General features: G+C 42.7%; 1 protein-coding gene and 1 long non-coding RNA gene across 3 annotated transcripts; one reads left to right on the top strand and one right to left on the bottom strand.

The window, feature by feature from the left end:
* dennd3a (DENN/MADD domain containing 3a) lies at positions 1–24,213 on the bottom strand. 2 transcript variants are annotated; one of them, XM_068734328.1, is made up of 30 exons: positions 24,070–24,213; positions 20,243–20,335; positions 19,323–19,478; positions 19,033–19,168; positions 17,852–17,967; positions 17,597–17,727; positions 17,378–17,489; positions 17,110–17,229; positions 16,760–16,858; positions 16,510–16,629; positions 15,704–15,819; positions 15,154–15,309; positions 14,930–15,026; positions 14,730–14,833; positions 11,777–11,982; positions 11,535–11,694; positions 10,771–10,927; positions 10,355–10,577; positions 8,754–8,833; positions 7,999–8,178; positions 7,706–7,876; positions 6,879–7,008; positions 6,404–6,511; positions 4,157–4,254; positions 2,638–2,792; positions 2,450–2,516; positions 2,188–2,260; positions 1,971–2,089; positions 1,725–1,862; positions 1–1,623 (listed from the first exon to the last, which is right to left on the bottom strand). In XM_068734328.1, exons 2-30 carry the CDS (start codon positions 20,321–20,323, stop codon positions 1,429–1,431), a joined length of 3,804 nt encoding a protein of 1,267 aa, XP_068590429.1. In that variant the 5' UTR covers positions 20,324–20,335; positions 24,070–24,213; the 3' UTR covers positions 1–1,428. The 2 variants fall into 2 exon arrangements, with proteins under 2 accessions (XP_068590429.1, XP_068590430.1); XM_068734329.1 differs by having other exon boundaries at positions 17,597–17,718.
* Positions 22,293–25,976, top strand: LOC137890198 (uncharacterized). Its single transcript, XR_011105275.1, has 3 exons — positions 22,293–22,381; positions 25,386–25,466; positions 25,660–25,976. It is a non-coding gene; the product is annotated as an uncharacterized lncRNA (long non-coding RNA).
* Positions 25,977–26,177: the final 201 nt, after the last annotated feature.

Genomic DNA, 26,177 nt, shown 5'->3' with positions numbered 1-26,177 from the left:
GACTTTCTTCATAAAAATGTGTATTTACTTTGTTCATTTTTGGTTAAATATTAGAACATCTTGTTAACAGTCTTGAAGATATAATAAAGTGTCATTTGAAGTCTTAAGCTGTTTGCATCGTCACCAGTTTAGTTTACAAAAGGAATGCATTTTATGTTCACATTCACCAGTTTTATATACAATGTATAAATACATGAAGTTGAACCTTTGATACAAACCAAAATTATCCCATTTGTGATTTTGTAAAATGTGGTTTAGCAGGACAGAAAAACAGATGTGTGCCTCCTTCTTTACTCCGATTGTTCAAAAGTCCCAGAAAGAAATGAAGAAAAAAAAAAGGAATGTGCAAGAAAACTTCAGTCTATTCTGTTTCACTTAGTCAATACAAATAATGTTATTGAAATAATGACTAGTTAGAAAGACATATAAAATGCATATATCACAAACGTCAACAGAACACAAATACATATGAGAAGCAAGTCATAGCCTGGCCTTTTGAATTAAAGTTGTATATAACTTGGTTTTTAATATCATGAGGCATTTTATAGCCAGTAGGTTTGACCAGACCTTTATCTCTCCTGTCAGTCCGTACATAGAAACATTTTGCCTTCATCCTAAAATCTATCCAGTAACAGTTATAGCTAATCTTGTAGGAAAATAAATAGAGAAAATGTAAAAAATGAGGTAAGTATTTGATAAAAGAAGATATAAGAAGAGAAAAACACTGTGGGGTGCTCTGAAACACATACAGTATGTATCACATGTCAGAGTTTGAGTTTCATCATATTTCCCGTCTCTCTCCGCCATACATTGTCCATTAAAGAATACCTTCTATCAAAATAAACATTTTCTTTCCCACATAATGGTGAAATCTCCAATCATATGAGTTTTGTTTTCAGGGTAGTTTGACTCCTTTGAGCTGTGGAACTCACCTCAAGGTGATGCTCAGTCACACAATGTTCCCACATAATAAAAAAGGTGATCATATTCAATATAAAACAGGGTGTAGCATTAAATAAGGCATGGTATGACAATTTAAAAAAACGTAAAAAACTTCAGCAAAGTGAAGCACTTTGGATAAAAAACAAATATATCCAGCAGAACTTGTGGCCGCTTCTCATTTTTTCAGTCTTCATTTGTCCTTCATGATCCCGAAAAATAACGTGTTAGTACTGTTAGTATTTCTCAGTTGATGACACTACATGTAAACCTGGTGCTTCACATGATCACCATGTGATTACTTCATATCTATGAGACGCAGAGGCAAGTTGAGGGGATTTGGGATTTTTAATCCACTTTCCAATCACAGACCTTTACTCCCATTTCTTGAGGATTCTAAAGCTCGTCGGTTCACAGGACGTCCCAGAGCAGTTTAAGCAGAGCGATGGCTCCGACTTCAAAAATGAGTCCATTCCCAGAGAGTCAACTCTACTCCACCTTCCAGATGGCGATCTTTCCGTCTTGTTTGCCAGCTCCGCTGAGGACGTACCGGTCTTCCGCAGAGCAGAGCGCCGTCACCTTGTCGTTGTGGCCGTGAAGCTCCTTCAGCACCTGGTGGCGTTCTGTGTCCAGGATGTAAATCTTCCCTTTGGTGGATCTGCGGCCAACACCGCCGACCCATACCTGGAGAGAAAAAAGGAGCATTTTTTTAAAGCATGGACTGTAATCCATTCATAGGCGATTTCAAAGTGTTTTGTTAGTGTTCATCAGGACTGTGTATTCACCTGGTTTTTGACTTTGATCATGCAGTAACATCCGGTGCAGTCCTGTAGAGCCACGCGGTGATACGGTTTGGTAGTGTCCTTAATGTGCCAGATACACACTTCTCCTGAATCCACACAAACACTCCAGAGCTCCTCCTTCTAACATACACGTAAACACATTGAGGAAAAAGGGTCACGCTTGAATACAAAAACAAAACACACCAATACACACAGAGACAGAGAGAGAGCAAAGTGTGAGTGTAGTACCTCAGACAACAGCAGTACAGAGCTGAATGTAGCTGTGGATCCTTTTTGCTGCTCTGGTAGAGTCAGACGATGTTTCAATGAGCCGTTCCTCCACACCTCCATTATATTGTCCCTGGAAGCTGGAGATAAAGACAGACAGACAGACAGAGAGATTGTTTGATTGATTATTTCTCATGTTTGCTGTTGTAATGCTCCAGTGAGAGAGTGTGAGACTTACAGCACCACAGCGTCCCGTTATAGCTGTAGACGGACTGCAGGCGGTCGCAGGAGAGGCGAAAGTGCCTCTTCACCTGAGTGGTTGGTGACACAAAAACCATAACTATGAAGTGAAACGTTTGAAACAGGAAAGTAAGAAGAACAGAGATGAGCAGTCATCGGCAGCTGCTCTGACGACAAGGTTGAATGAAAAATGTCATTCTTAAGTTAACCTGTAAACTATCAAAAGATCAATGATTGGTTTGTGTTGGTTTGAAACTGACCTGGAGGGTTGAGACATCCCACACCATGACAGTTCCCTCTGCACTGCAGGAGTACGCCACCTTCTGGCTGAATAACATTTGAACGTGTTACAGGTCAGACAAAGACAGGGCACCTACATTAACTACAAACATATACATCGAATAGACACTTAGAGAAATAGTTGTGTGTGTGTGTGTGTGTGTGTTACCTGTATTTTTCAGTGTCGAGCGCCAGTCCGGTGACCTCCGCCCGGTGTTCAGTCAGCTGTCTGTTGCAGACCATGGCCACCATGCTGATGATGTAGATAATAGAGTCCTCAGAGCCCATCCATACCTGGTCCTTATCAACTCCCAGCATGCAGTTCTGAAAACAGAGAGACAGAAAGACACGCTACCGATCAGAATTCACGCAGCTACAGAGAACAACCAGGTGTCTACACACATGAGTGAACTATATAGGTTTAGGACTAAATATGAAAACATTTTTGGATGAATAATAATAATTAGTAGGCTGTTTAGAGCAGGCAACATAGGGTTTTGGGCTTGGTTTTTGGACTGCCTAAACCAAAACATTTGAAGCTGTCACCTAAAGCTTTATATAATTATTTTTGCAATACTATAATTCTCCACTAGGTGGTAGCAGTGTCTAATAAACTACACTTAGCTCCTGAACACACTGTCCTCTTTACAGCAGTGCATCTAATACCATAATCTGTGTCTACAGTTTTAAACTTAACCAACATAAAACTATGTGGGGGAAAAAATGTATTAAATAGAAATCAAATATTCATATAAAGATGCACATCCACAATTAAAAAAAGAATTAGAAGAGAAAAATCTGTTTCTTATTTTCTTATCAGTTCCTATTTTAATCATCCGTCATGCTTCAGGTTACTACTGTAGAAGTAAGAGCAATGTCCAAATGCTTCAATACATGACCTAGTAGTGAACTGTGTGCAAATATTATGGTCCAGTCTACAGAAAACACACACACACACACACACACGCACACACACACACACACACAGACACACACACACACACACTGGTCAACATATTTCATGTGACTGTGACCTACATGTTATTAGCACCGAGCCTTAAAACGTTACTCTCATCTTGAACTTCTTTTACGTTGAACATTCTCCAACGAGCTTTAAGACGCTCCACCCAACTTTCACTTGTTTGTTGTGTCGACGTTTGCACAAAAAAATGTTTTGGTCTTGGAGGGAATGAAAACTATTCAAAACACACTGTACACTCCTCAAAACATGTGCTTGCAATTCTGAAGATAATAATATGATCTGTATCTGTCAGTGGTGTGCATGCGCTGCTGATCCTGTCCAGTGATGCAAAGAAGTGAAACATCAAGAGACAGAAGAACTACCAAAGAATTAGAATCTTAATGTCTTACTGTGAGCAATATACACACATTTTGTATTATTGTTGTATATTTTGTATTATGTTGTGTTTTTTTCATTCAAATAATGCCAAAGTTCTCAAATGCATCCATGTTTCATGCTTTTGTCTAAATCATATACAGTCTAGAAATTGTGAGTATTTATGGCTCTGAGAAACTCAGTGTACTTCTCCCAATTCACTTGGAGAGCTTTTGGTTGGAAACATCTGATTCTGTTTTATCATAACTCCTGGGTAGAATTTAAAATTGGTGTGTGCAATGTGTGTGTGTGTGTGTGTGTGTGTGTGTGTGTGTGTGTCTGTTTTTATTACCAGTCTTGCATTTCCAACGTGGCAGGTGTGTGTGAGAGACCAGCTGGAGGCATCAAACACCATCACCTTCCCCATGCTCACAGACACCCATAACTGACCTGAAACACATGTAGTACTTATCAGTCATTTCACAGTACCTTATCGCAACACTTGTGACCTACAGCTGCCAGTATTTGCTCTTTCACGAGGCCAAGAAGGAAATGTGAACGTCAACCGACAGTTGGAATGGAAACACTCCGTGTTCAAAACAATTTTTTCTGCTGCCTGACTCCACCCAGGCTTTCACCTAACGGTCAGATATCCTCGAACATATTCAGCGCTATTTAAAAGCACCACTGGTGGAAAGAAAAAGAAAGTAACATCCTGTATTTCACAGGAGGAGCGACAGAAGGGGACACAGAGGGGAAAGGAGAGAGAGCGGGAGAGAGGGGGTAGAGAAGTAGGAGTGAACTGGCCATACGCCAGGAATTCAATTCAGTGACCTATATTGAAACGGGAGCGTCAGAGAGAGGCAGGGAGGGAGGATCTGAATGGCCAGATTTGTTCTTTTCACCAACAGCAATCTTGAGAGCTGACTGCTACAGAAGAGCTGAACAGAGTCTGTATATGTGGGCGTCAGTGAGTATGAGTGTGTTAGTGCCGGGGGTCAGTCTGCCACCAGCCGGGCATCTAAGTGGCCCCATATGGTCGGTCCACTGAAGCCAATGGCTTTATAGTTCTTTTTAAGATGTTTTCCTCTCAGTCTTCCTGCCACGTAATGCGCCAGTCTGTCTGCCCCAGCATAATTAAGTCAGAGGACTGTTTCCAAAGGCTAAACAACAGTAAACAATGCTTAAAGTGTTTTAAGGTCAAATGTGATGGCTGGGATTTCCTGATGGGTGACAGATTAAAATAAAAATCTTTGTTTTAGAAAAGGTTTGGGCCACCACAGCTGCCAGAACAGCTTCAGTGCTCCTTGGTGAATTCTACTGGAGGGATAAATACCATTCTATTAAAAGATGCTCACTTATGTTGTGTTTTTATGATGTTGAGGAGAGCACTGTCTCACCGATTATTATTCCAAAATAAGGTGTTCAGAAGTGCTGAAATCTGGTGACACTTTGTGTCTTCGGTGAAAGTTTCCGCATTCTGGTTTTACAAGATGTATCAAGTATAGCCGTAAGTCATTTAAGTCTCTAAATTAACTCCACTTGTTGAACACTTTGCGCTCTTTGGCTCTGAGGGATCACTTATTTCACTGCTAAACAGATCATTACAAAATGCAAGGTATATGTTAAAAACTAAAAATTCAAAAGTAAAGTACATGTCTTCTACCTGTATGAGCTACTCTTTTGTAAATAGTTTTTAAACTTCATAAAAACCTTGAGTACAGTTTGACAATGACATTGTGGTTTTTTGTAAATACAAACATTTTGAATGTTCTTCATCAGCATGGCTTCAACACTATTTTAATGTATTCAGAGGGAGATGTTTGCCACTACAGAAGAGGAGCAAACTGGCTTCATGTGCTTTGAGCCTTTTATTTTGTAAATCTTGGATTTTCCACATTAGATGAACTTAGATTTTTGTTCCTGCATTATTTGAGCATTTTAGATCTCATGAAATACACCCACTGCTACTTTTACTATAAGTACATTCTAGGTGAGCTTCTTCTTGCTTTTACTCTCTTGTGGAGTGGAAGTGCAGCAAAGTTATTGGTGTTATTGGTGCTTCTGCAGAATTACAAGTGTACAAAATAGCCAAAAGTTTACTGTTACTGCTGTTGTTCCCAGAGAGGGACAGCATCACATCTGATGTTGACATGTTTATCATTTTTTTTTTTACATGATTTGAGAAGTTTCCCTACTTATTTATTAAATAAAACTTAATAACAAATAAAATAAAAAATAATTCAATTTGTGGCTGACCTTTTGTTTTCCTGTAAAGGAGACCGGAGGTTGAGAAACTTTGTATGCAGCTTTATGACGTCTGTCTTTTTATGTTGGACTGAAAGAGTGAGTGAGTGAGTGAGTGAGTGAGTGAGTGAGTGAGTGAGTGAGTGAGTGAGTGAGTGAGAGAGTGAGTGAGAGAGAGAGAGAGAGAGAGGCTATGACAAAGCAAAGGTCATGTGAGTGTATTTGCCAGTGACCGTGTGTTGGTGTCACAGTTGAAACTCTGGATTGTAAAACTCCCCTGAGAGAGAGAGAGAGAAACCTGACATTTGTCAGCGCAGTGACAGCGAGGAGATTACCTGGTTACAGGTTTTACCTGGTGTGTATAGAAGTACATCTACAGCCTGAGGTGCAGCGAGCTCCAGCGAGGGGTTGATTTTGTGCTTCAGCGTCTCTGCAGTTGTCTTGGGGACCATCATCGGCACTAGAGACACACAAACCAACGTAAAAGAGAGTTACCTAACCGTTCATAGGTGGTGGATGCACAAACGTGCACCGAAAACCCCCAAACAGTAATAAAAATCTCCACACAACCTCTGATGAGTCATTATTTATGGAGGAAAACGTAAAGTTTCCAAAAGATCCCAAACCAGTCTTAAATGACTGCAAATTGCAACCAAAATCAAGTCATTAACGACCGCCTACATTAGGAATAACAAAGGTTTTAGTGTATCAGAGAAGCATCCAAACTGAATCAAAGCAAACTGAATTCATAATACCTTCCGTGTTGATTACATGGGTGGTAAAAGTAAAGCAAACAGGACAGAATCTACAACAATAATCATCACCACCTTCCATCTTGATGCGGTCAAAGTGAGCCAACTTGGAAGCAGCGTAGATGGCCTTACTGCTCTGAAGGCTGCCCACCACTGCGTCCATTAACAAGGCGTTGGTCAGAGCCTGCTGCATGTACTGGGGGTCCTGGAGACAAAGATCCATTCACAATTACACCACAACTTGACATGTAGCGCCTTGCAAAAAAGCAGATGGTGCTGCACAAAGAGGCATAGCAATGAGATTGTACAAAAGAATTCAACATTCAAAAAACGAATGTTAAAGCACATCTAGAAAATTATTAAAGATGTCTTGATTATTTGGTTTAGCTAATGGTGCAATGCTGCCAGACTTCTTGACAACGTGGTGGCTTATTCGCCGTGAAAGACAGAGAGTGAAAAAAAAAAAAGAGAGAGAGACCATGAGAGAGAAATGAGAGGAGTGTGAGACAGTGGTGTTCCAGTTACATCATCTGGTTTCACAAAGGAAACCCTCTGTCTTTGTTCAAGTGTGTATTTGTGTTCCTTTACGCCTCAGGGAATTTCAACCACACCTACCAAAGGTCAGTGAAGTTTACAATGACTGGCATTAGCACACACACACACACACACACACACACACACACACACACACACACACACACACACACACACACACACACACACACACAGATAAACCTAGATAAGGCCAAGATATGAGTAATAAAGGCACATGATAACTCACCAAATGATCTTTCTTTCTCGTGCAATTATTCCTCTCTTTTCCGTTTCACCCTTCACCCCCCACATGTACAGCTCATACTGGCACACGCGTACTCACGTTCACCCCTCGGTGACAGCTTTACCTTGTGCTGGTCAGCCATGTTGCGCCCGGCCCACATCTCTTTGACCATCAGGTTCCATAGCTCCGTCTCCGTTTTCAAATTGGCCTCGAACGCCTCCTTCCTGCCCTGAACACGCAGCTTCAGGCTGGGGATTCTCAGGAGCAGGAAGGGAGCCGAGGACACTTTCACCTCCTAGAGGAAAAAGAGAGGGAGAAAAGGATCTCGATCACGATGTAGGATCAACATGCATTTATTGAACCTAGAGTTCAAACTCAAGACTCAAAGGGGCATTTTGTCCTTCTTTTTTGCCTCACCTCTAAATCTCGGTACTGCGCCACCTCCACGTATCCCGGTCGTCCGTCGGTCAGCAGGAAGAGCCGTCGCTGAGTCATGGCGATCTTTCCCACACCGCGGCTCGTCTTGACAGAGGAGGACAGCTTGAAGACACACTCGCTGGGCTCAATGTGCTCCGAGACGGACGCTGGCAAGCACACCTGAAATTCACATAACAACCAGTCAGCTGATTTCACCGACTTGTCCACTTGTTCTTTATTGGCCTTGATGTTGAAAATAATACATTTATGCATAGTTACAGTTACACAATTTGTAAAACTGCACACACCCTAAAAAGTCCAAAATAAATCAAATTCATTGATTCAATTCATCAGCAATAACAATGAATATTATCTCTATAAGCTCTTTTGGTTTTTAGTTGATGAAAAATTTAGTTGGAAAAATTATATTCATTCAGTTTGCAGTTAACATAACAAAATCAACTCCTTCCTTTCCACAAACTTTTTTTAAATAAACTAAACTAATCCAAGCTCTAATGCAAAACAACACCATCGTAGTTCTAGATGTTTCCTATACGCCTGTTAGCAAACATAAAATAAGCTTCAAATTTCAATTATGATCAGCTGACAAGCACAACGCGATTGATTTTCCGTCGATGTCACACTTCACCACTATACTGTGAATGTGAATACTACTGTGGTTGGTGTGGCCAAAACCGTATATTCAAGATTTGGACCTTTAAGTTGTATGTTACAAGTTAAGCTTACACACAGACCTCCTGTGCCTCGGCCTCAGTCTCCTTCCAGATGGTGTAGAAGACTCTAAACAACTCTGGACCCACCTGCTTCTGATGACCTGCAACAAACAAATACACACGTTCATCATTAGGCGTTCTGTATTACTCTGTGTCGGCACAGCCAGATGACTGGTAACGCTGAAAAACTTTGTATTGATCTTAATTTACCCAGAAATGATGGACTGAGCTGAAAGTGTATAGAAATGCTCAGCTTCATACTCTCTCTCTCTCTCTCTCTCTCTCTCTCTCTCTCTCTCTCTCTCTCTCTCTCTCTCTCTCTCTCTCTCTCTCTCTCTCTCTCTCTCTCTCTCTCTCTCTCTCTCTCTCTCACACACACACACACACACATACAAACATCTGGTCGCTGACCGGGCCAACTCCCTCCTAAGCAGTCTAATCTTCCCGCTTGCCTGCAGAGTGAGCAGCTGGGGCTTGTAGTCCTCACTGTACATTACAACAATGACTAAACACAGTAGTCTGTGCACTCCCCCGCACCCAACATCTGCCACAGCCATCTGTTAATGACCACTGAGCATTACATTTAGATTCAGTTTCATTATGACTTCAAATAACCACAGCTGGACAATGACTTCAAATTGTCCAAAATCTCTGTGAACCTCTCACCTCTATCTAAACACAAGTTATTTTGATAGATATGAAGACAATGAGTTAATCAAGTCATATTGAAGTGAAGTCAAGTAGTCTGCAGTTGGATTTTTGGAGCTGATAACCAGGAGTCAAACACTCTGGACACTCTGTCTGTATCTCATTCTCCAGCAGGTCAGAAGAGGAAAAGGAAAACTTGACGTTTGCTGTGGAAGGCAGGATAAGCTCTCACAGCAACCTTTCTTCCTGAGGAAAGATTTCCAGAACGCAATTTTGGCTACAACCTCAGCTTTTGAAAAAGTACCTCACCTCCCTCTTAAAACACCGTGCCTCCCTAGTAGCTCTTCTTTTAAATTAAAAACAAATATCCCTTATTATTGAGCCCAAAGCTCATATGACTCAAATATCTTGTCCTTCCCATTTACATACCCGATCTGAGAAAATAGGAATGTTGTCAGATCACTGCGGCTCTCAGGCTGGCTGGCACTAGTTACTAGTGGCTGCTCGTAATGTTTACAATGTACAAACAGTGGTATTCAAGTCTGCTCAGTGCATCAGTTCAGCACCATTTGCAACTCATAATATTTGCCATTAGCCACCTGCTAAAGGCCAGTAAATTACCACTGGAGCTCTGGTTACGCCTACAACACCAAACAGCCCTGCATGACCGACGCTCCTTCTTCAAGAAGGGGTGAGGTAATGATTAACCTGAGGAATGAATGTTTGCCTAAAAAGAGAGAGAAGGAGGGGTGTAGCGTGCGTGTGTGTGTGTGTGTGTGTGTGTGTGTGTGTGTGTGTGTGTGTGTGTGTGTGTGTGTGTGTGTGTGTGTGTGTGTGTGTGTGTATGCTTAGGCAGCAACTTGGAGTTTGCAAGAATGGAAAAATGGCCTGAGCCGGTCTCATAAATGTGCATTAATAGCACATAACACACACATACATACTTGTATGCATATGAAGTACACTACACTACTTACCTACAGTTAGAGCGTCAAAGAGCCTATGTATGGTTCCTTGGTCTTTTACAATGCCGGACTCCTGGATACATTTCACAAACTCCTCCAGCTGCATGTATGTTTTCGGCAGCTTGAAGCGCTTCACGGAATCTTCCTCGCGTCCGTTATCGTCGCGTGCGCGTTCCCGCTCCTGGTCCCTCTTGACCCGGCTGATGAGCCGTTTCAGTTCTGGCCGTTTGTCCGCCTGTGGAGAGATTCTATCAGTCATTTCTACAGTGCTGATCGATATGGTCATCATCATCAGAATCATCATGTTCTAATACAGCAAGGGATTATGAATTGAGTTATTGACAGCTGACTTTTTCTTGAGTAAATGGTATAACTGCATTTACAACTAGCAGAGTACAACACAGTGTCTTCATTCATGGCGGACTGACCTGTAACCTTTCAGCTTCTGGCAGAGAGTCAACCAGTGACTTAACCATCTGAGACGGGAAGATGTCTGAGTCAGTCTTATACAGACTCTGGAAGTCCTCCAGTGCATCCAGACGCCTGTTGGACACAGTGTTTACCAAACCTCGCAGGTAGTGGTACCTGGAAAGACAGACGGATGGATCGGGTGAGGTGTCTGATAAATAATATTTAGTGGTCTAGAAGTCATTGGTTGGTTTACAATTTTGCAATCCTCAAATCAATTTCTAAATGTTTCACACATAATGATACAATCACTCACGAATTACTCGCGATGTGAGTTTTTTTTTTTAAATATCACAACTCATGGTGTACAACCTGTTTTTCTAGATGACTATTTCCCTAAAAAAAGAAAACAATGATAGAGAAGCATCTGTTTCAGAAAACGGGTTGGCTGAGGTTTGCAGTGACAAATTTGCAATTTAAACAGAAGCTTAAGCCATCAAGGGCACACTGCAAATCCTGCAAGATCAGTTTACAGCATTTTATTTGCTTTATTTTAAAAGTTCTAATATAGATTCTGTTTAGATGGAGTCACCGTCTAAAGTTCATGGATCAGGAAGTAAAACAAATCATCTGAGAGAGTCACACATAAATACAGTGGCAAAAATACAAAAATACTTTTTCAGCGTTTGTTGATGAAAAACAGAAGAGCATTCAGATATTGAAGTTTTTTTTCTCAGCTAAACAACAAACATTATGCATTCTCAGTTATGTCTCCTCACAGTACCTGGCCATCAGAGCAGACTCTTCCGGTAGTGTAGCGTTAATAGCCTTCCCCAGCGAGGAAACCATGTCAGAATAATAGTTCTGGACGTAATGATAGGCCAGCGGAGGGGGGAACTCTGGGAGGCGGAAAACCTTCACCGCTTTCTGAGGAAACCTCAACCCTGGAGGGTGACAAAGGGAATTAGAAATAGTTTGACCCTTAATTGACTCTCCATTTAATCCATTTCGTCCATCAGTACTGACCGACATCCGGCGTCATCTTCCTGAGGGAGGCTGGTCTGTTGGAGCTGATGGCAGTCACAGTGTCATTTGCAGGTTGCTCCAGGTTAGGCAGACTGGCTCCCAGCCTCTTGCTCAGCCTGTCATTAGGGCTGGTGTAGCTGGCGTAGCCACTCCTGGACAGATCAGACATGAGAGGACGCCGAGGAGACTCCGTCATCGCACGATTCCTGTAGAAAGATGCGGAGGAGACAGGTGTAGTTATGATCTTTGTCAATACTTATATCATGACATCAAGGCAATCCCATTTTCATTGATGGGGGTTGGCTGTGCAATAAACCCAGATGATTCCTTTTCTTACAGTACTTAATTGGCGATCGACAAATCTCTTATTCCAGTCATTCCCTACATGAGTGTGTCTTCTACACAGTGTGCATTACTCAATCACTTAGTTCATACAGATGGAAATATATGCAAACTATATGAAAGATGTGTATTTCCTGCTTTTGGTCTGATAATTTTCATTATCCATTATTATGCTAATTATTTTTCTCAAACAATAGATTACTTGGTGATGCCATGAAATTGCTTTTGTCCAACAGGTTAAAACTGTCGATCACTTAATTGTTCCAGCTCTGTCGGGTTTAGCAAGTATAATAACTTTTGGGCAGCCATAAAGCAGACTACGGGCTGGGTTCATTCATCATTCATTCATTCATCTTCGTCCGCTTATCCGGGATCGGGTCGCGGGGGCAACAGCTCCAGCAGGGGACCCCAAACTTCCCTTTCCCGGGCCACATCAGCCAGCTCTGACTGGGGGATCCCGAGGCGCTCCCAGGCCAGTTTGGAGATATAGTCCCTCCACCTGGTCCTGGGCCTCCCTTGGGGTCTCCTCCCAGCTGGTCGTGCCTGGAACACCTCCCTAGGGAGGCGCCCAGGTGGCATCCCCACCAGATGCCCGAACCACCTCAACTGGCTCCGTTCCACGCAAAGAAGCAGCGGCTCTACTCCGAGTCCCTCACGGATGACCGAACTTCTCACCCTATCTCTAAGGGAGATGCCAGCCACCCTCCTGAGGAAACCCATTTCGGCCGCTTGTACCCGCGATCTAATTCTTTCGGTCATGACCCAGTCCACATGACCATAGGTGAGGGTAGGAATGAAGATTTCCCGGTAGATAGAGAGCTTTGCCTTGCGGCTCAGCTCTCTTTTCGTCACAACGGTGCGGTAAAGCGACTGCAATACCACCCCAGCTGCTCCGATTCTCCGGCCAATCTCACTTTCCATTGTTCCCTCACTCGCGAACAAGACCCCGAGGTACTTGAACTCCTTCACTTGGGGTAAGGACTCATTCCCTACCCGAAGTGGGCAATCCACCGGTTTCCTGCTGAGAACCATGGCCTCAGATTTAGGGGTGCTGATCCTCATCCCAACCGCTTCATACTCGGCTGCGAACCGATCCAGTGAGTGCTGGAGGTCACAGCCCGATGAAGACATCAGGACCACATCATCTGCAAAAAGCAGCGATGCAATCCTCAGCCCACCGAACTGTAAACACTCCTCCCCACGACTACGCCTCGATATCCTGTCCATGAATACCACAAACAGGATTGGTGACAAAGCGCAGCCCTGGCGGAGGCCAACCCTCACCGGAAATCAGTCCGACTTACTACCGAGAACCCGGACACAGCTCTCGCTTTGGGCGTACAGGGATTGGATGGCCCCCAGAAGTGGCCCCCTCACCCCATACTCCCGCAGCACCTCCCACAGTATCTCCCGGGGGACCCGGTCATACGCCTTCTCCAGGTCCACAAAACACATGTAGACCGGATGGGCGTATTCCCAAGCCCCCTCCAGGATCCTTGCAAGAGTGAAGAGCTGGTCCGTTGTTCCACGGACAGGACAGAATCCGCATTGTTCCTCTTCAATCCGAGGTTCGACTATCGGCCGAACCCTCCTTTCCAGCACCTTGGAGTAGACTTTACCAGGGAGGCTGAGTAGGTCGATACCGCGGTAATTGGCACACACCCTCTGGTCCCCCTTTTTGAACAGGGGAACCACCACCCCGGTCTGCCACTCCCTAGGCACCGTCCCAGACCTCCACACAATGTTGAAGAGACGTGTCATCCAAGACAGTCCCTCCACACCCAGTGCCTTCAGCATTTCTGGACGGATCTCATCAATCCCTGGGGCTTTGCCACTGTGGAGTTGTTTGACTACCTCAGTGACTTCCACCAGGGAAATTGATGATGCTCCCCCATCAGCCTCCAGCTCTGCCTCTACCATAGAGGGCGTATTAGTCGGATTCAGGAGTTCCTCAAAGTGCTCCTTCCACCGCCCGATTACCCCCTCAGTTGAAGTCAACAGAGTCCCATCCTTACTGTATACAGCTTGGATGTTTCCCCGTTTTCCCCTCCTGAGGTTCCGGATGGTTTTCCAGAAACACCTTGGTGCCGACCAAAAGTCCTTCTCCATGGCCACTCCGAACTCCTCCCACACCCGCTGCTTTGCCTCCTTCACGGCAGCGGCTGTAGCCCTTCGGGTCTGTCGGTACCTTGCAACTGCCTCAGGGGTCCTCCGGGATAACATATCCCGGAAGGCCTCTTTCTTCAGTCGGACGGCTTCCCTGACCACCGGTGTCCACCACGGTGTTCGAGGGTTACCGCCTCTTGAGGCACCTAAGACCTTGAGACCACAGCTCACCGCCGTAGCTTTGGCAATAGAAGCTTTGAACATCGTCCATTCCTGTTCGATGCCGGGCTGGGTTACGCTAGAAAATACTACTTTACACGACTGTATGTCTCATGTGAGGTGAGAATTCCCACTCAGCTTATAACCTCAAAATGTATTAACAAGATCTTTAAAATATACTTGTTTTAAGTGTGAAACAAACTCATATTTTTCTACTCCGCTTGCACTTTTATCACCTCAGTTGCCTGGTCCCTCAGCTGTGACATCATACTAGCAGGTATCCTACCTGTGTGCATGGTTACGCGTGTTCTGCTCCATGCGGCTGAAGGTGTCCCGTTTCCTGTTCAGCCTGTCTCGCAGGAATGAGTGGAAGATATGAGTGTCTAATACCTGGGGACAACAAAGAGAAACATGCAGCACAGATTGTCAGAGTTTGAGTTTGTGCGTGTGTGTATGTGTCTTGTTTGTAAAAATCTATGAGTGTGCCTTCTTGTAAAAGAGCTGGTCTGCTGGCTCCCTGGTCCGCAGAAACTCCTCACTGTTGAAAACTCTGTGTTCATGGTTTAGAAAGTCCTGGACGTCTCTGACAAAGAAAGAACGACATTTCATTCTGACTGAAATTAGTCCAATATATCTGAACATGTAACTACTGACCACTATATTACCTAGAATTACAACTATTTGTAAATTAAACACTCACAAAGCATTACCTAAAGATGTTGACCACTAGTTCCAGAGCGATGTTTTGGATCTGTGTGTTGAGGCGTGTCTGCCAGTCTCTACGTTGGCATCGCAGTGCGTTGGCATCAGTGCCCGCTCCAAGATGACACAGCTCCAAGTCATAGTGAAGCTGGAGACCCCCTGCCCTACACACACACACACACACACACACACACACACACACACACACACACACACACACACACACACACACACACAGTACACCAAGTACGTAAGGATCGGAGAGACAGGAACAGACTCACAGGACTTAATAAACTGTGTTCCCTTTGTAATTTGATTTAGCAGGTATTTAGGAGGTAGATTTAATTTAAATTCCAAATCTGTTCCAGCTTTACTCTACTGGCAGTTCAAGCACCAAAATGATTTCTAGTAAACCTAAATACTGCACCAAAGAGTGGTGGTACACTGTGTTCCTAATTTACAGCCAGCAGTTTACTTTTACAGTGTGTGTGTGTGTGTGTGTGTGTGTGTGTGTGTGTGTGTGTGTGTGCGTGTGTTTTTGGTGTGTGCTTGTGTGACCTTGACATAAAGCTCTCGGCTGCAGCCAGAGGGATAGCTGGTAGGTCAATGGTTTCAGACCATGACGACTGAATGATGCCATCATCAACATTCACCAGAATTAGCTCCTCTGTCTCCTATACAAAACAAAAACACACACACACACACACACACACACACACACACACACACACACACACACACACACACACACACACACACACACACACACACACACACACACACACACACACAGGTACAATGGGTACAATTCATTACAATACAGTCTGACTGTGCCCTACTGTGTTAGACTAACAGGCAGCTACTGTTAAATATGTGAACTAAGCTTCTGTAAGACACTGAATAAAGATGAATGCAGTGGAGAATCCGCTATTGTTAAATACTGTATGCAAGCTCAAACGAGACAATTGCAAAAAGACTCGTCATTTGAATTACATGCAAGCAATTTTAATAATACTCATGATAAACCTGATGTTAACTTTACTTCCTGCGAAATAGCCAAGACATTATAGGGCAGAGTTGAAGAAATATGTATATATCCATTAATTCCACTGGTTCTCACTACAACGTGTACAAAATTATTTCCATTCAATAAAGAAAACAAGATTCATCTTAATATGTCTTCCCTGGTATAGGAGGAACAACAGTTTAGATATTAACTTGATATCAACTTAAGCCAAAATCCATTTATCATCTTGGGCAGGAAAGGTCAGATTCACTGACATGACTTAGCCCAAAGCAAGCAAGACAAAGATTGTAAGCCTTGATGCTGATAAGAAAGATTGTAGAGAGTGAACGGCACTCACTGCGGCGACCTCTTCAAAATGACTGATGTGACAGCCCATCAGGAAGGCTGTGGGAGCCATGAGGAAGTCCAGCATTCCTCTCGCCAAGACAGGAACATAAGGCTGCTGCCAGGACAGAGGCTGAAAGAGATGTCAGAGGAACAGGCGACAGATGAAAAGATGGATAAGGGGATGTTGCAGGAAGTTACAAAATATCTCTTCAAAGTAAAAAATGTAATACTGCAAGACACAATGCTCCTCCTCCACTGACCTGCAGGTACAAAAGCAAACTCTCTGCGACCAGAGTGAGTCTGGCCCAGTTAGCAGAGAAGAAGACCAGCCTCTGCTCTTGAAGGAGGCAGGACAGCACCTATAAAGAGAGACGGGCCTCATGGTGTTACCTCAACAAAGACATTTTTCTTGTTTTTTAATATTTACGATGTACTTTATGAAATGAAGGACCTGCCTATACCTCCCTTTACTTCTTGTTTCTCAAGAGAAATATCCATAAACACAGTAAAAGTACCTTTATATGACTAAAAAATATATATTTTACATCACTTTAAGACTCCTTCTTGTGTTTCTATGCGATGCAAGAGCAGTCTCTGTGCGCTGCGTTACCTGGAGCAGCGTTGTGTGCGTGAAACAGAGGAAGGGAAGATGCAGGTCGATGTCGATAATGGGACTGTCCTGATCCTGCCTTGATGGAAGAACCACGTGGATGGGACGGAGGTTGAAGGACTAACAGACAGAAACACACTTATTACTATTTAAAATCTAGCAATTGAAACTGGTCACATAGAGAGACAAACACAGATAAAGTGAGGGCGAGAGAAACTTTGTGAGCGATATCTCAACAGAGAGAGAAAGAGAAAATGTGTTTTCTGACCACATGTAGCTGTCCAGGTGGTGGTATAGGGACCAGGGACAGCTTGGCTGAGAATTCCTTTATGGTCTCCTCAAAGTCAGCTTGTCTCGTAGGCCGCAACAGGACCAGGAGACTGAGAATCGAGTTGTGGGAAGGAGAATCGGGGAGAATTTGTCACCAAATCACCTCAACCACGGTCAGGTTATCTATCAGCTCTATGTGTTTAATAGAAATGATTACCATGACAAGCAGTCCTTCAGAGCATTGTAATAAGGGAACTTGGAGATGATACACACAGCAAAAGGTGTAAAGAGGCGGGACTTTGACGAATTCCACCTGTGGCCATTCTGGACAGCACCTTCCTGACAGGACTGACAGGGTAGACAGCCAATGAGAAACAACTGTCTACATTCATTGGATTCAACGTGTTTTTCTGTTTGAGTGAGAGAGTGTGTGTGTATGTGTGTATGTGTGTGTTTGTGTGTGCGTGTGTACCTGTATAGCTCTGTAATACTGAACGACAACTCCATGGGTTCGGTTCCCAAACAGGTCGGTAAAAACCAGGAAGTGATAACTGTCTTCTTTCTGCTCATTAGCTAACTGAAGACCACCTATCCAAAAGAAAACCAAAAAGTCTCTAAGCAGTGTTGAACTGTATGCCACGTTAATGTCATATAGGAGTTAAATTCACATAAACATCCATCCATCCATCGTCGTAGGCGTCCTGATTAGACGCCCAAACCACCTCAGCTGGCCCCTCAGGGAGGAGTCGCTCTACTCCAAGTTCCCCACGGATGTCTTGGCCCAGCCCCCTATGGAGGAAGCTTATTTTGGACGCTTGTGTACACGATCACATTCTTTCAGGTCAATCCTCAAAGCTCATAACCATAGGTGGGGGTTAGAGCGCAGATGCACTGGTAAATCGAGAGCTTTGTCTCCGACTTCCATGCAACACTGAAGAGGCGTGTGAGCCAAGACAGCCAAACAACGTCCAGAACCTTCAGCATCTCAGGGCAAATCTCATCCCTGTTGCCTTGTTGCCAAGAAGCTTTTTGACTACCTCAGGGACTTCTGCTAGGGATGTAGAGGAGTCTTTCCCCGTGGCTTCAAACTCTGCACAAAGGACATGTTGGTCAGGTTCAAAAGTTACTCAAAGTGCTCTTTCCACCTCTCAACAACATCACAAGTCCAGGTCCGCAGTTCTCCTCCCCTGCTAAACACAGCCTGAGCAAGTCCTGCTTTCCCTTTCTGAGTCTTTCGGTATGCCAGAACTTCCTTAAGGTCAACCAAAAGTACTTCTCCAGTCTCCACAAACCACACCCGGGCTTTTGCTTAGTTGCAGCTGTTCTGGTACCTGTCTGCTGTTTCCAGAGACCCTTGGACCGACCAAGCCTGAGGCCTCCTTAGAGCAAGATCAGTCACATCATGACATTGTGTAGTTAGATCAGTAGAAATCAAGGTCTGAACATGTAATGCCAAGCACTAAAGACGTAAGCACAGCACACTAGGTACAAGTAAAAAACGTGTTGCTCGAGATGGCCACTGACAAAAAATATGTTGGACTTACAGAGGAAACCTAACAAACTGTTGTATTTACAGAACACATTTTTCACCATTGTGCTATTCAATTCAAAACATGGAAATGTTAAGTTTGTCACAGAGGAAACACACGGTACCAGGGAAGCAGAGCTGTGGCAAGGCGATGAGGTCCAGATCCTTTGGAACACTTATGTCCTCTGTTGCTGAGGACGCTTCAGTACGATTGCTTGTTTCTCCGTTAGGCAACACCTCTGCAGCACGATCTCGCCTCTTCTGCAAACAATCAGAAAAACAACAAATATAGATATTATTTCTGAAAGTGATCAACAAAGATGCCTGCTAAATGTGTTCTGAAACGCCCAATCCTTCATCTACATGTTAACTGTCTCAAATTGACCATTAATATATGAATTATCCTTTTGTTTACCTTTTTGATAAAGCTCCTCCTCCTCTGGACACGACTGAAAGCCGGTCCAATCAACTGGCTGGAGTTGGTCTCCTTTGAAACAAATGGCGGGGCGTGGACCTGCAGTACCTCTGCATCCAGCAGGGGGATTTCATCTAACTTACTCTGCTGATGACGCTATGACACAGTTATAAATATTTAGGGTTATAGGTTTGGCAACCAATAAGACACGGTACACATTAACACCCAGCACAAAATATGTCATAATGTCTTAATAAATTGCTTTCTAAGCTGTGTTATTAACTCACTATTTCAGATAAAATGTTTAGCTGTGAGGAATGAACACACAAGTAAAAGTAGAAGAAACGATAATTGTGTATATTGGAACCATGACAATATTTAAATACAATGTTACTACCCCAACACAGCAAATAAAGTATTTTGAAATTTTTTCGCAATTCAACAAGAGCAGGAAATAACCAAGATGGCTGAACAACTGGATTTATGGGAATTATCAAAACATGTTCAATACATCTGACCAATCAGATGTAGGCTAGGACTACCTGTGTACACCACAAATGTATCCTCTATTTATCTCAAGTTTATCCAGTATCCTTTACTATACTTGAACTTAATCATACTTATGGTACATCACAATCCTTAATTCATTATTTACCGTTATCTCAAAGTGTGTGAGTTAGATACTATGCACACCTGTCGTGAACATGCTCTTTCTGTTCATACGTGGAGATTAACCGCCCAGGTGCAAGCGGTCCATTCAATAGTAATCTGATCGCAATAGTCGCCACTCTTGTGAGTCGATGTTGATACAAGAAGCATGCAAGGTGTAAATGCTGCCCACATCTGTTTGTTTGCACACTTTTGTTTTGTTTTATTTGACAGTGGTTTTCCATCTGTCTTTGTGTTTTGCGTGTACATACCTGGTATATGTCTCGAAGCTTATCACTGGGCGCTCCAACCACTACACATGCCTCCAGCAGTCCAGACGGAAGCTCTGCCATCACACACACACACTGCCAGAAACACACACACACACACACACACACACACACACACACAGTGCATTTAGATGAGATGAGATCATCATCATATAAATGTGTCAAAGGTCGGCAATTTTTCTCTAACATTTGTACTGAGGTAGATATCTCTGGTTGTATTACATCTAGGTAATTGCAGGAAATGTTGCAAATCTAAGGAGCAAATTTGAGTTCCTCTTTTATTCAGCTATTCACTTCACTCCATTATCCAATTACAGAAATACTGATCTTTTTATTTCATCTTTAAAGAATGTCTCCACTGAATTTGGATATAATTTACTGTATAAAGACTAAATCAAAAAATTACACATACTTTTGATAAAAGATTTTATATGTATCACCAACTCTTGTTTACAAAGAACCACTGGTAAAATCTGACAACATCAATGATGGCAAATGGCAGAATAAGGAGCTGTGGTGATGGTTCAAAGATATCATATTTTGGCCATGACTCACAAAACATTCCCAAACCAGATGCTCATCTCATTTGAGTTACAGTTTTCCAAATGACAAAACTACAGCTTGATCAATCAAATTTGCAAAATACAGCACCAGCTAAAATTAAAAACCAGCAGATAACTCACCCACACACAGACAAATCTCTTTTCCGGCAACTTCCTCCAGATGTGTGCTGACACACATACACACTCTGACACATAGGCATGTTAAACATCTAACCCACCCGAACAAACAGATGTTAGGGTTTGGTCACTGGGGCAGTAAACCAGATTTGTCATCAGAATCAGAATCACAGAAGGGAAAACCAAGTTACTACAACTAACTGTACCTAAAACAACACATGTTGAGTTCCAAATATATCCTTTTGGAAATACTTTAAACCAGACGTTACTTAACAGTGTACGTTATATAATTGTTTATAAACAAAGTTTAATGATGTGACACTAAAATGGTTGATGTTAAGGCTGTCTCCTTCTTTCTTATATCTCTATTTCTGCCAATCTTTTTTTCAAAGTTAACTCAAGTTAATATCACTAGAATTAAACATCAAAGATATGTCAGCTGAGCACATTGCCCTTTGTAGATAAGATGGAACTACACTATACATAAAGGTATGTAAAATGAATATATGTAGTTAATATAGTGCAGAGGTTTAAATGGCATATATAAAGATCTTCTTTGCCCCTTTGTGTGTATTCTCCTCCTGAACACAACATGTCATCTTTTTGAGATTGGTTGAGCTACTTTCCATGCAGCCGATGGCAAAAATACCCTGTCAAGGTACACAAAGACTTGTTTGGGTATCATCGCCCCTTTAAGTCCTTACAAATCAACCTACCTACCTATCCGCGTAAGGCTGATCCACAAATACAATGTATGACTTCCATTAGTTGCCTTGAGAGACAAAACTGCACTCTCTCCTCTCTAACCTTCTCTCATATCACCCCCCTGCTTTGCTCTTTATCTACTTTTCACCTCCTCTTTCATGCCGTACTTGTTCTCTCGTTTTGTCCTCTTTTCTGTTTTGACTAGCTGTTCTTTCTTCACCTTCGACATGCTTGCTTGCTTTCTTTCTCTCTTTCTCAGCCTTCGGGCCATTCCGGCCTCTGACTAACAACCCTGCTGTGTCACGGAAACACACACACACACACACACACACACACACACACACGCACACGCACACGCACACAAACTCAAGAAATTTATTCCCTGAAAAAAACCTAATTTTGGAAACCATGTGTGTGTAGCAGTGTGTGTACATTTACACTTCTCGTAAACTCAATCTATGTCTACCATCATAGCAGTTTTATAACTATCTCACACACATCAACTGGCAGGACAGTCTGTTGCGCACTCACACTCACACACACACACACACACACACACACACACACACACACACACACACACACACACACTTAATAAAAGGCAGATGTCATGCATGTGAGACTGACAGACATGCAGAGGCTGTCCAGGAGTTTTAACAAACAAGTTTGTCTGCATATATTTTAGAGAGGAAGCTACATTGATGTAGCCGACAACAATTTCACCAAGCAGTTGCTGGTAAGCAGGTTTTTTTTTGTTTTTTTTATAGAACTGAAAAGCAGTATGGAGGAAGAGGTCCACTTCCATAATGAAAGTGGTAAAAGCTGAGGTAGGCAGTTTACGTTTTGTCATCATAGAGCAAAAACTCCATAATAACGTCACAGTTTATTGTAATTCAATTGGTCTGAAAGAAAAAGTAGACAGCTGCACCTCCTCTTGCGTCTGTTTTTTAGTCTTTGACCAATCATTGGGTCGTTTCAGAGAGAGGAAGTTCCAATTGGCTATTCTGCAAAATGCAGATGCACGTGCACATCCCTCCGGTGAAAGCCTGATTGAACGGCGGAATATCCTGCGGAAAAAGTTGCTATTTCACCATTGAAAACAGCTGCCTTCACTGCAAAGCAACAAGGAAAAGGAACTTATCAAAAAGAGAGTCTGACAATATTGATGAAGCGTTTCAGAGATGAAGAGAAAACGTTGCTAATAGTTTAGCCTTTTGCTCCGGCTATGGTTAGCAGAACACTAAACAATTAGCAACGTTTTCTCTCCATCTCTGAAACGACCTCACTAAGGCCTCTGATCACAGTATATCATCTCAAAGGGCTTTACAGGCCTCTGATCACAGAGATGATGTTTGAAAGGAATGGCTGATACTCGTACAGGTTCCGGCGCTACTGGTGCAAGGGGAGCTGTAGCATGAGGGCTGTTTTTTTTTTTTAACTCTGCCATTTTATTTTATTTGTTATTTTTTTTGCCTTTTCCAGAAATCTGCCGGGTACCACTTGACTTACAGTAAGCTGAAAGGTTATTGTGGATTTTCTCCTATAAACGCAAAAATAACTTGCCTACCCCAGCTTTAAAAGAAGTGATTTCAGGTCTGCAGGACAGATCAGCCAGTGTTTTGTAAACTTGCAAGAACCTTTTCTAAATTTAGAATCAGATGGAGTTTTTAATTGGAAATTGGCACAGTCCCATGGACAGGAAATAGGCCAATGATTTTGAAACCTGTTAACGGACACTGGAATTTGAACTTAAACTGTTCATTCCTTCACATCCCAGTGAAAATCACAAATAGAGCAGCGCATGTTCACAAGAGCTGTTCTGGGACACAGGAAGAGGGTGAGCTCATTGAATTGGTGACATGTCCCTTTAAATGGGAACCAGACAACATTTACAAGGTTGTGGCTGGTTTGTGAGAAAACTTGAGCTCATCATTCATGACATAAGCCAGTGGACAGATTTGCATGCAGGAGGAAATGAGTGAGGCCTTTATTATCAAGACAGTCTGCTTTTTCTTCCCTCCCTTGGGAACACTTTGAATGCTGACCCAACCTGTAATCTCACTTATTTCCATGCTCCATTGTTGTCCAGAAAAAGTACAAAAAATGAGCAACATGGTTATGAGCCAAGGCACTTCCCTTTGGATGCATCATGTATAGTGGTTAAATAAACTGGAACAGAGAAAACTGAGGCAGGTAAGCATACAGGGTCAATGTCACCAAATCATGTAACGATAACTTTAGCTGTTTTCAATCGCATAACAGTTACGATCACGTTAATTCTACCTTAGATATATAGGACGTCTGTCACCAGCAGTGACGTTAATGTAAATGACAACACAGCGAAGAAAGTCAATGGACATGGAACTGACTTAAGACCAGATGAGCAAGACTCTTAACACAGCAACGTGAGAATCAAAGACTGACCTTAACTTTACTCGATCATTTCCACAGGACACACGGTGAAGTCACACACACGAGACGTTAGCTGCAGCTTGCTGTCATAAATCTGTGAATAAGTCTAAACGCTACAACACCAACTCCAGCACCGTCTCTAACTGTTACAGTGTGGTTCACCGCTGGTCTGTCAAACTAAAGACACTGGCAGCGCTATTTTCAGGACTTCCCACTTTTCAAAATAAATGGGGTTTTTCTTTTACATTTCCGGGAGCTGGCTAAAGAGTACTACGGCGCTATCTAGTGTGAGTTTTGTGTACTGCAACATGAAAAGACCAATTAAAAATACATGTATGCGATTTTTATGAAATAATAACTTATTGAAGTACCAGATAAATCAATGCAACCTGCTTTATTATGACACAAATGTTATACAAAAAAAAAAGTACTTATAGTTGCCTACATTTAGAGCAGATACACAACTGTGGTGTTTTCTCTTTACAACTGTTTATAATTGTTTCATATTTTGGTTGTTAAAAAGGAATATTTTACTTTTTGTTTGTCTTTTAAATTAAATATGTGTATGTAAAAGAGAGAACATGCCCCAAAACTACCACACAGACATGTGATGCACTCTCATTATAGAAGTTTTCAGCTTTTACCTTCTCTCAATAAATATGCCTAAAGACGTTTTTTTTTTACTTTATTTTAATTGCATTTGTTTAACGCCATCTTATTTCCTTATCATCTCTGTTATCATGCGTAGTACCAATCAAACAAGGCAAAAACTGTAGCCAATTATATTTAGGGATACAGTTGCTACTGGGTCCGCCCACTTACTGTAAAAAATAAAGTTTCTCGCGAGCACGTGGCGGGGCGCCACTGACGTGAAAGTAAGTCATTTGCGCATGTAGCTGTTTGAGTTGTATACGGGGCTCCTCAGCATGTGCGCACGTGGGTCTCATTTATGCTAGCTCATTTGCCGTCATACTGATAATGTACTAAATGTTCATAATCGCTGTTAGCAGATAATGACACCACCTAGTTAAAGTTCTATTGTAATCTACACAAGTTAAATGTGAGTGTGTATTTGCAATGCTGTAGCAATTCGATGTAGCTCCTGTGTAAAGGTTGTGATGCTAACCGTGATTAGCGCGTTAGTATGCTAGGGCGCTAATCTTTTCACAGGCTCACGGATGGGAGTGAATATTGATTTGAATTGCTTTTATAATTGCCTGTATGTCTAGGGAAGGGTTGGAGCCTTGGGTAATCTCTATCTGTAATAATTGATATATCATTGAAGTGGCCACGTGTCACTGTGGTTGTATATTTTTGTTTTTGTCCAGGGACTCTGCTACCACTTCTGGCCTGGTTGTAGCGGCTAAACAGGCCAAAAGAAGTGGCGTAACCTGAAGGACTAATACAAGGTAATCAGTCTGTTTCTCTGCTCTGTATTATATACTGAGAGAGCCTTACTCTGATTTCTCTGAAAGAAACCACTTAGTTTTAGTTTGCCAGGCCAATTATGAAACCTAACACAGATGCAGTGGGTGTTTTTAGGACTGTGAATACATTCAAACAATTACTTTCACAGTGTGGTAAGTAATGCTCTACTTTCAGGATCTTAAGGACCCACCCACAGGCAAAGGAGTAGAGGCTGGTAGTGGGACTGCTGCCACCTGGCAGTGGTACAGTGTAATGGATGCTGCAGTCCAGGGTCGGCACTCAAATAGTCCGCCCCTGGTTGTTGCAGCAGTGAACCTGACATCTACTACAGGTGGCACAGTCAGCGCACCGACCTCTGACCCCTTCTGAGGAAGAGGCCCAGGGACAGAGAGGGTCTCCTGGACTTCCTGAAAGAGCAGGCGGAGAGGGACAGAGAGGCAGAAGAAGAGGAGAGGACCACCACAGAGCGAGCAGAGCACTATCTGTCTTGGTTTGAAAATATTGTTGCGAAATTCTAAATAAATATTTTTCCGTTTGAAATTCATCTCAGACAATTAATTCTTGAGCGCAACTGTTTATTGTGTATATTTACAACAAAACAAGAATTACATCCTTTTTTTGCAGTTACATACTGTTATTTGCAGTCCTGCAGTTACATTTATATTAGCCAGAATAAGAAAAAGAACAGTGCA

This window comes from Cebidichthys violaceus, unplaced genomic scaffold, assembly GCF_023349555.1.
Source record: "Cebidichthys violaceus isolate CVI_PGR_0920_01 unplaced genomic scaffold, fCebVio1.0.p SCAF_63, whole genome shotgun sequence".
In the NCBI taxonomy this organism is placed as follows: Eukaryota; Metazoa; Chordata; class Actinopteri; order Perciformes; family Stichaeidae; genus Cebidichthys; species Cebidichthys violaceus.
This window is presented reverse-complemented; position numbering and strand designations above follow the sequence as displayed.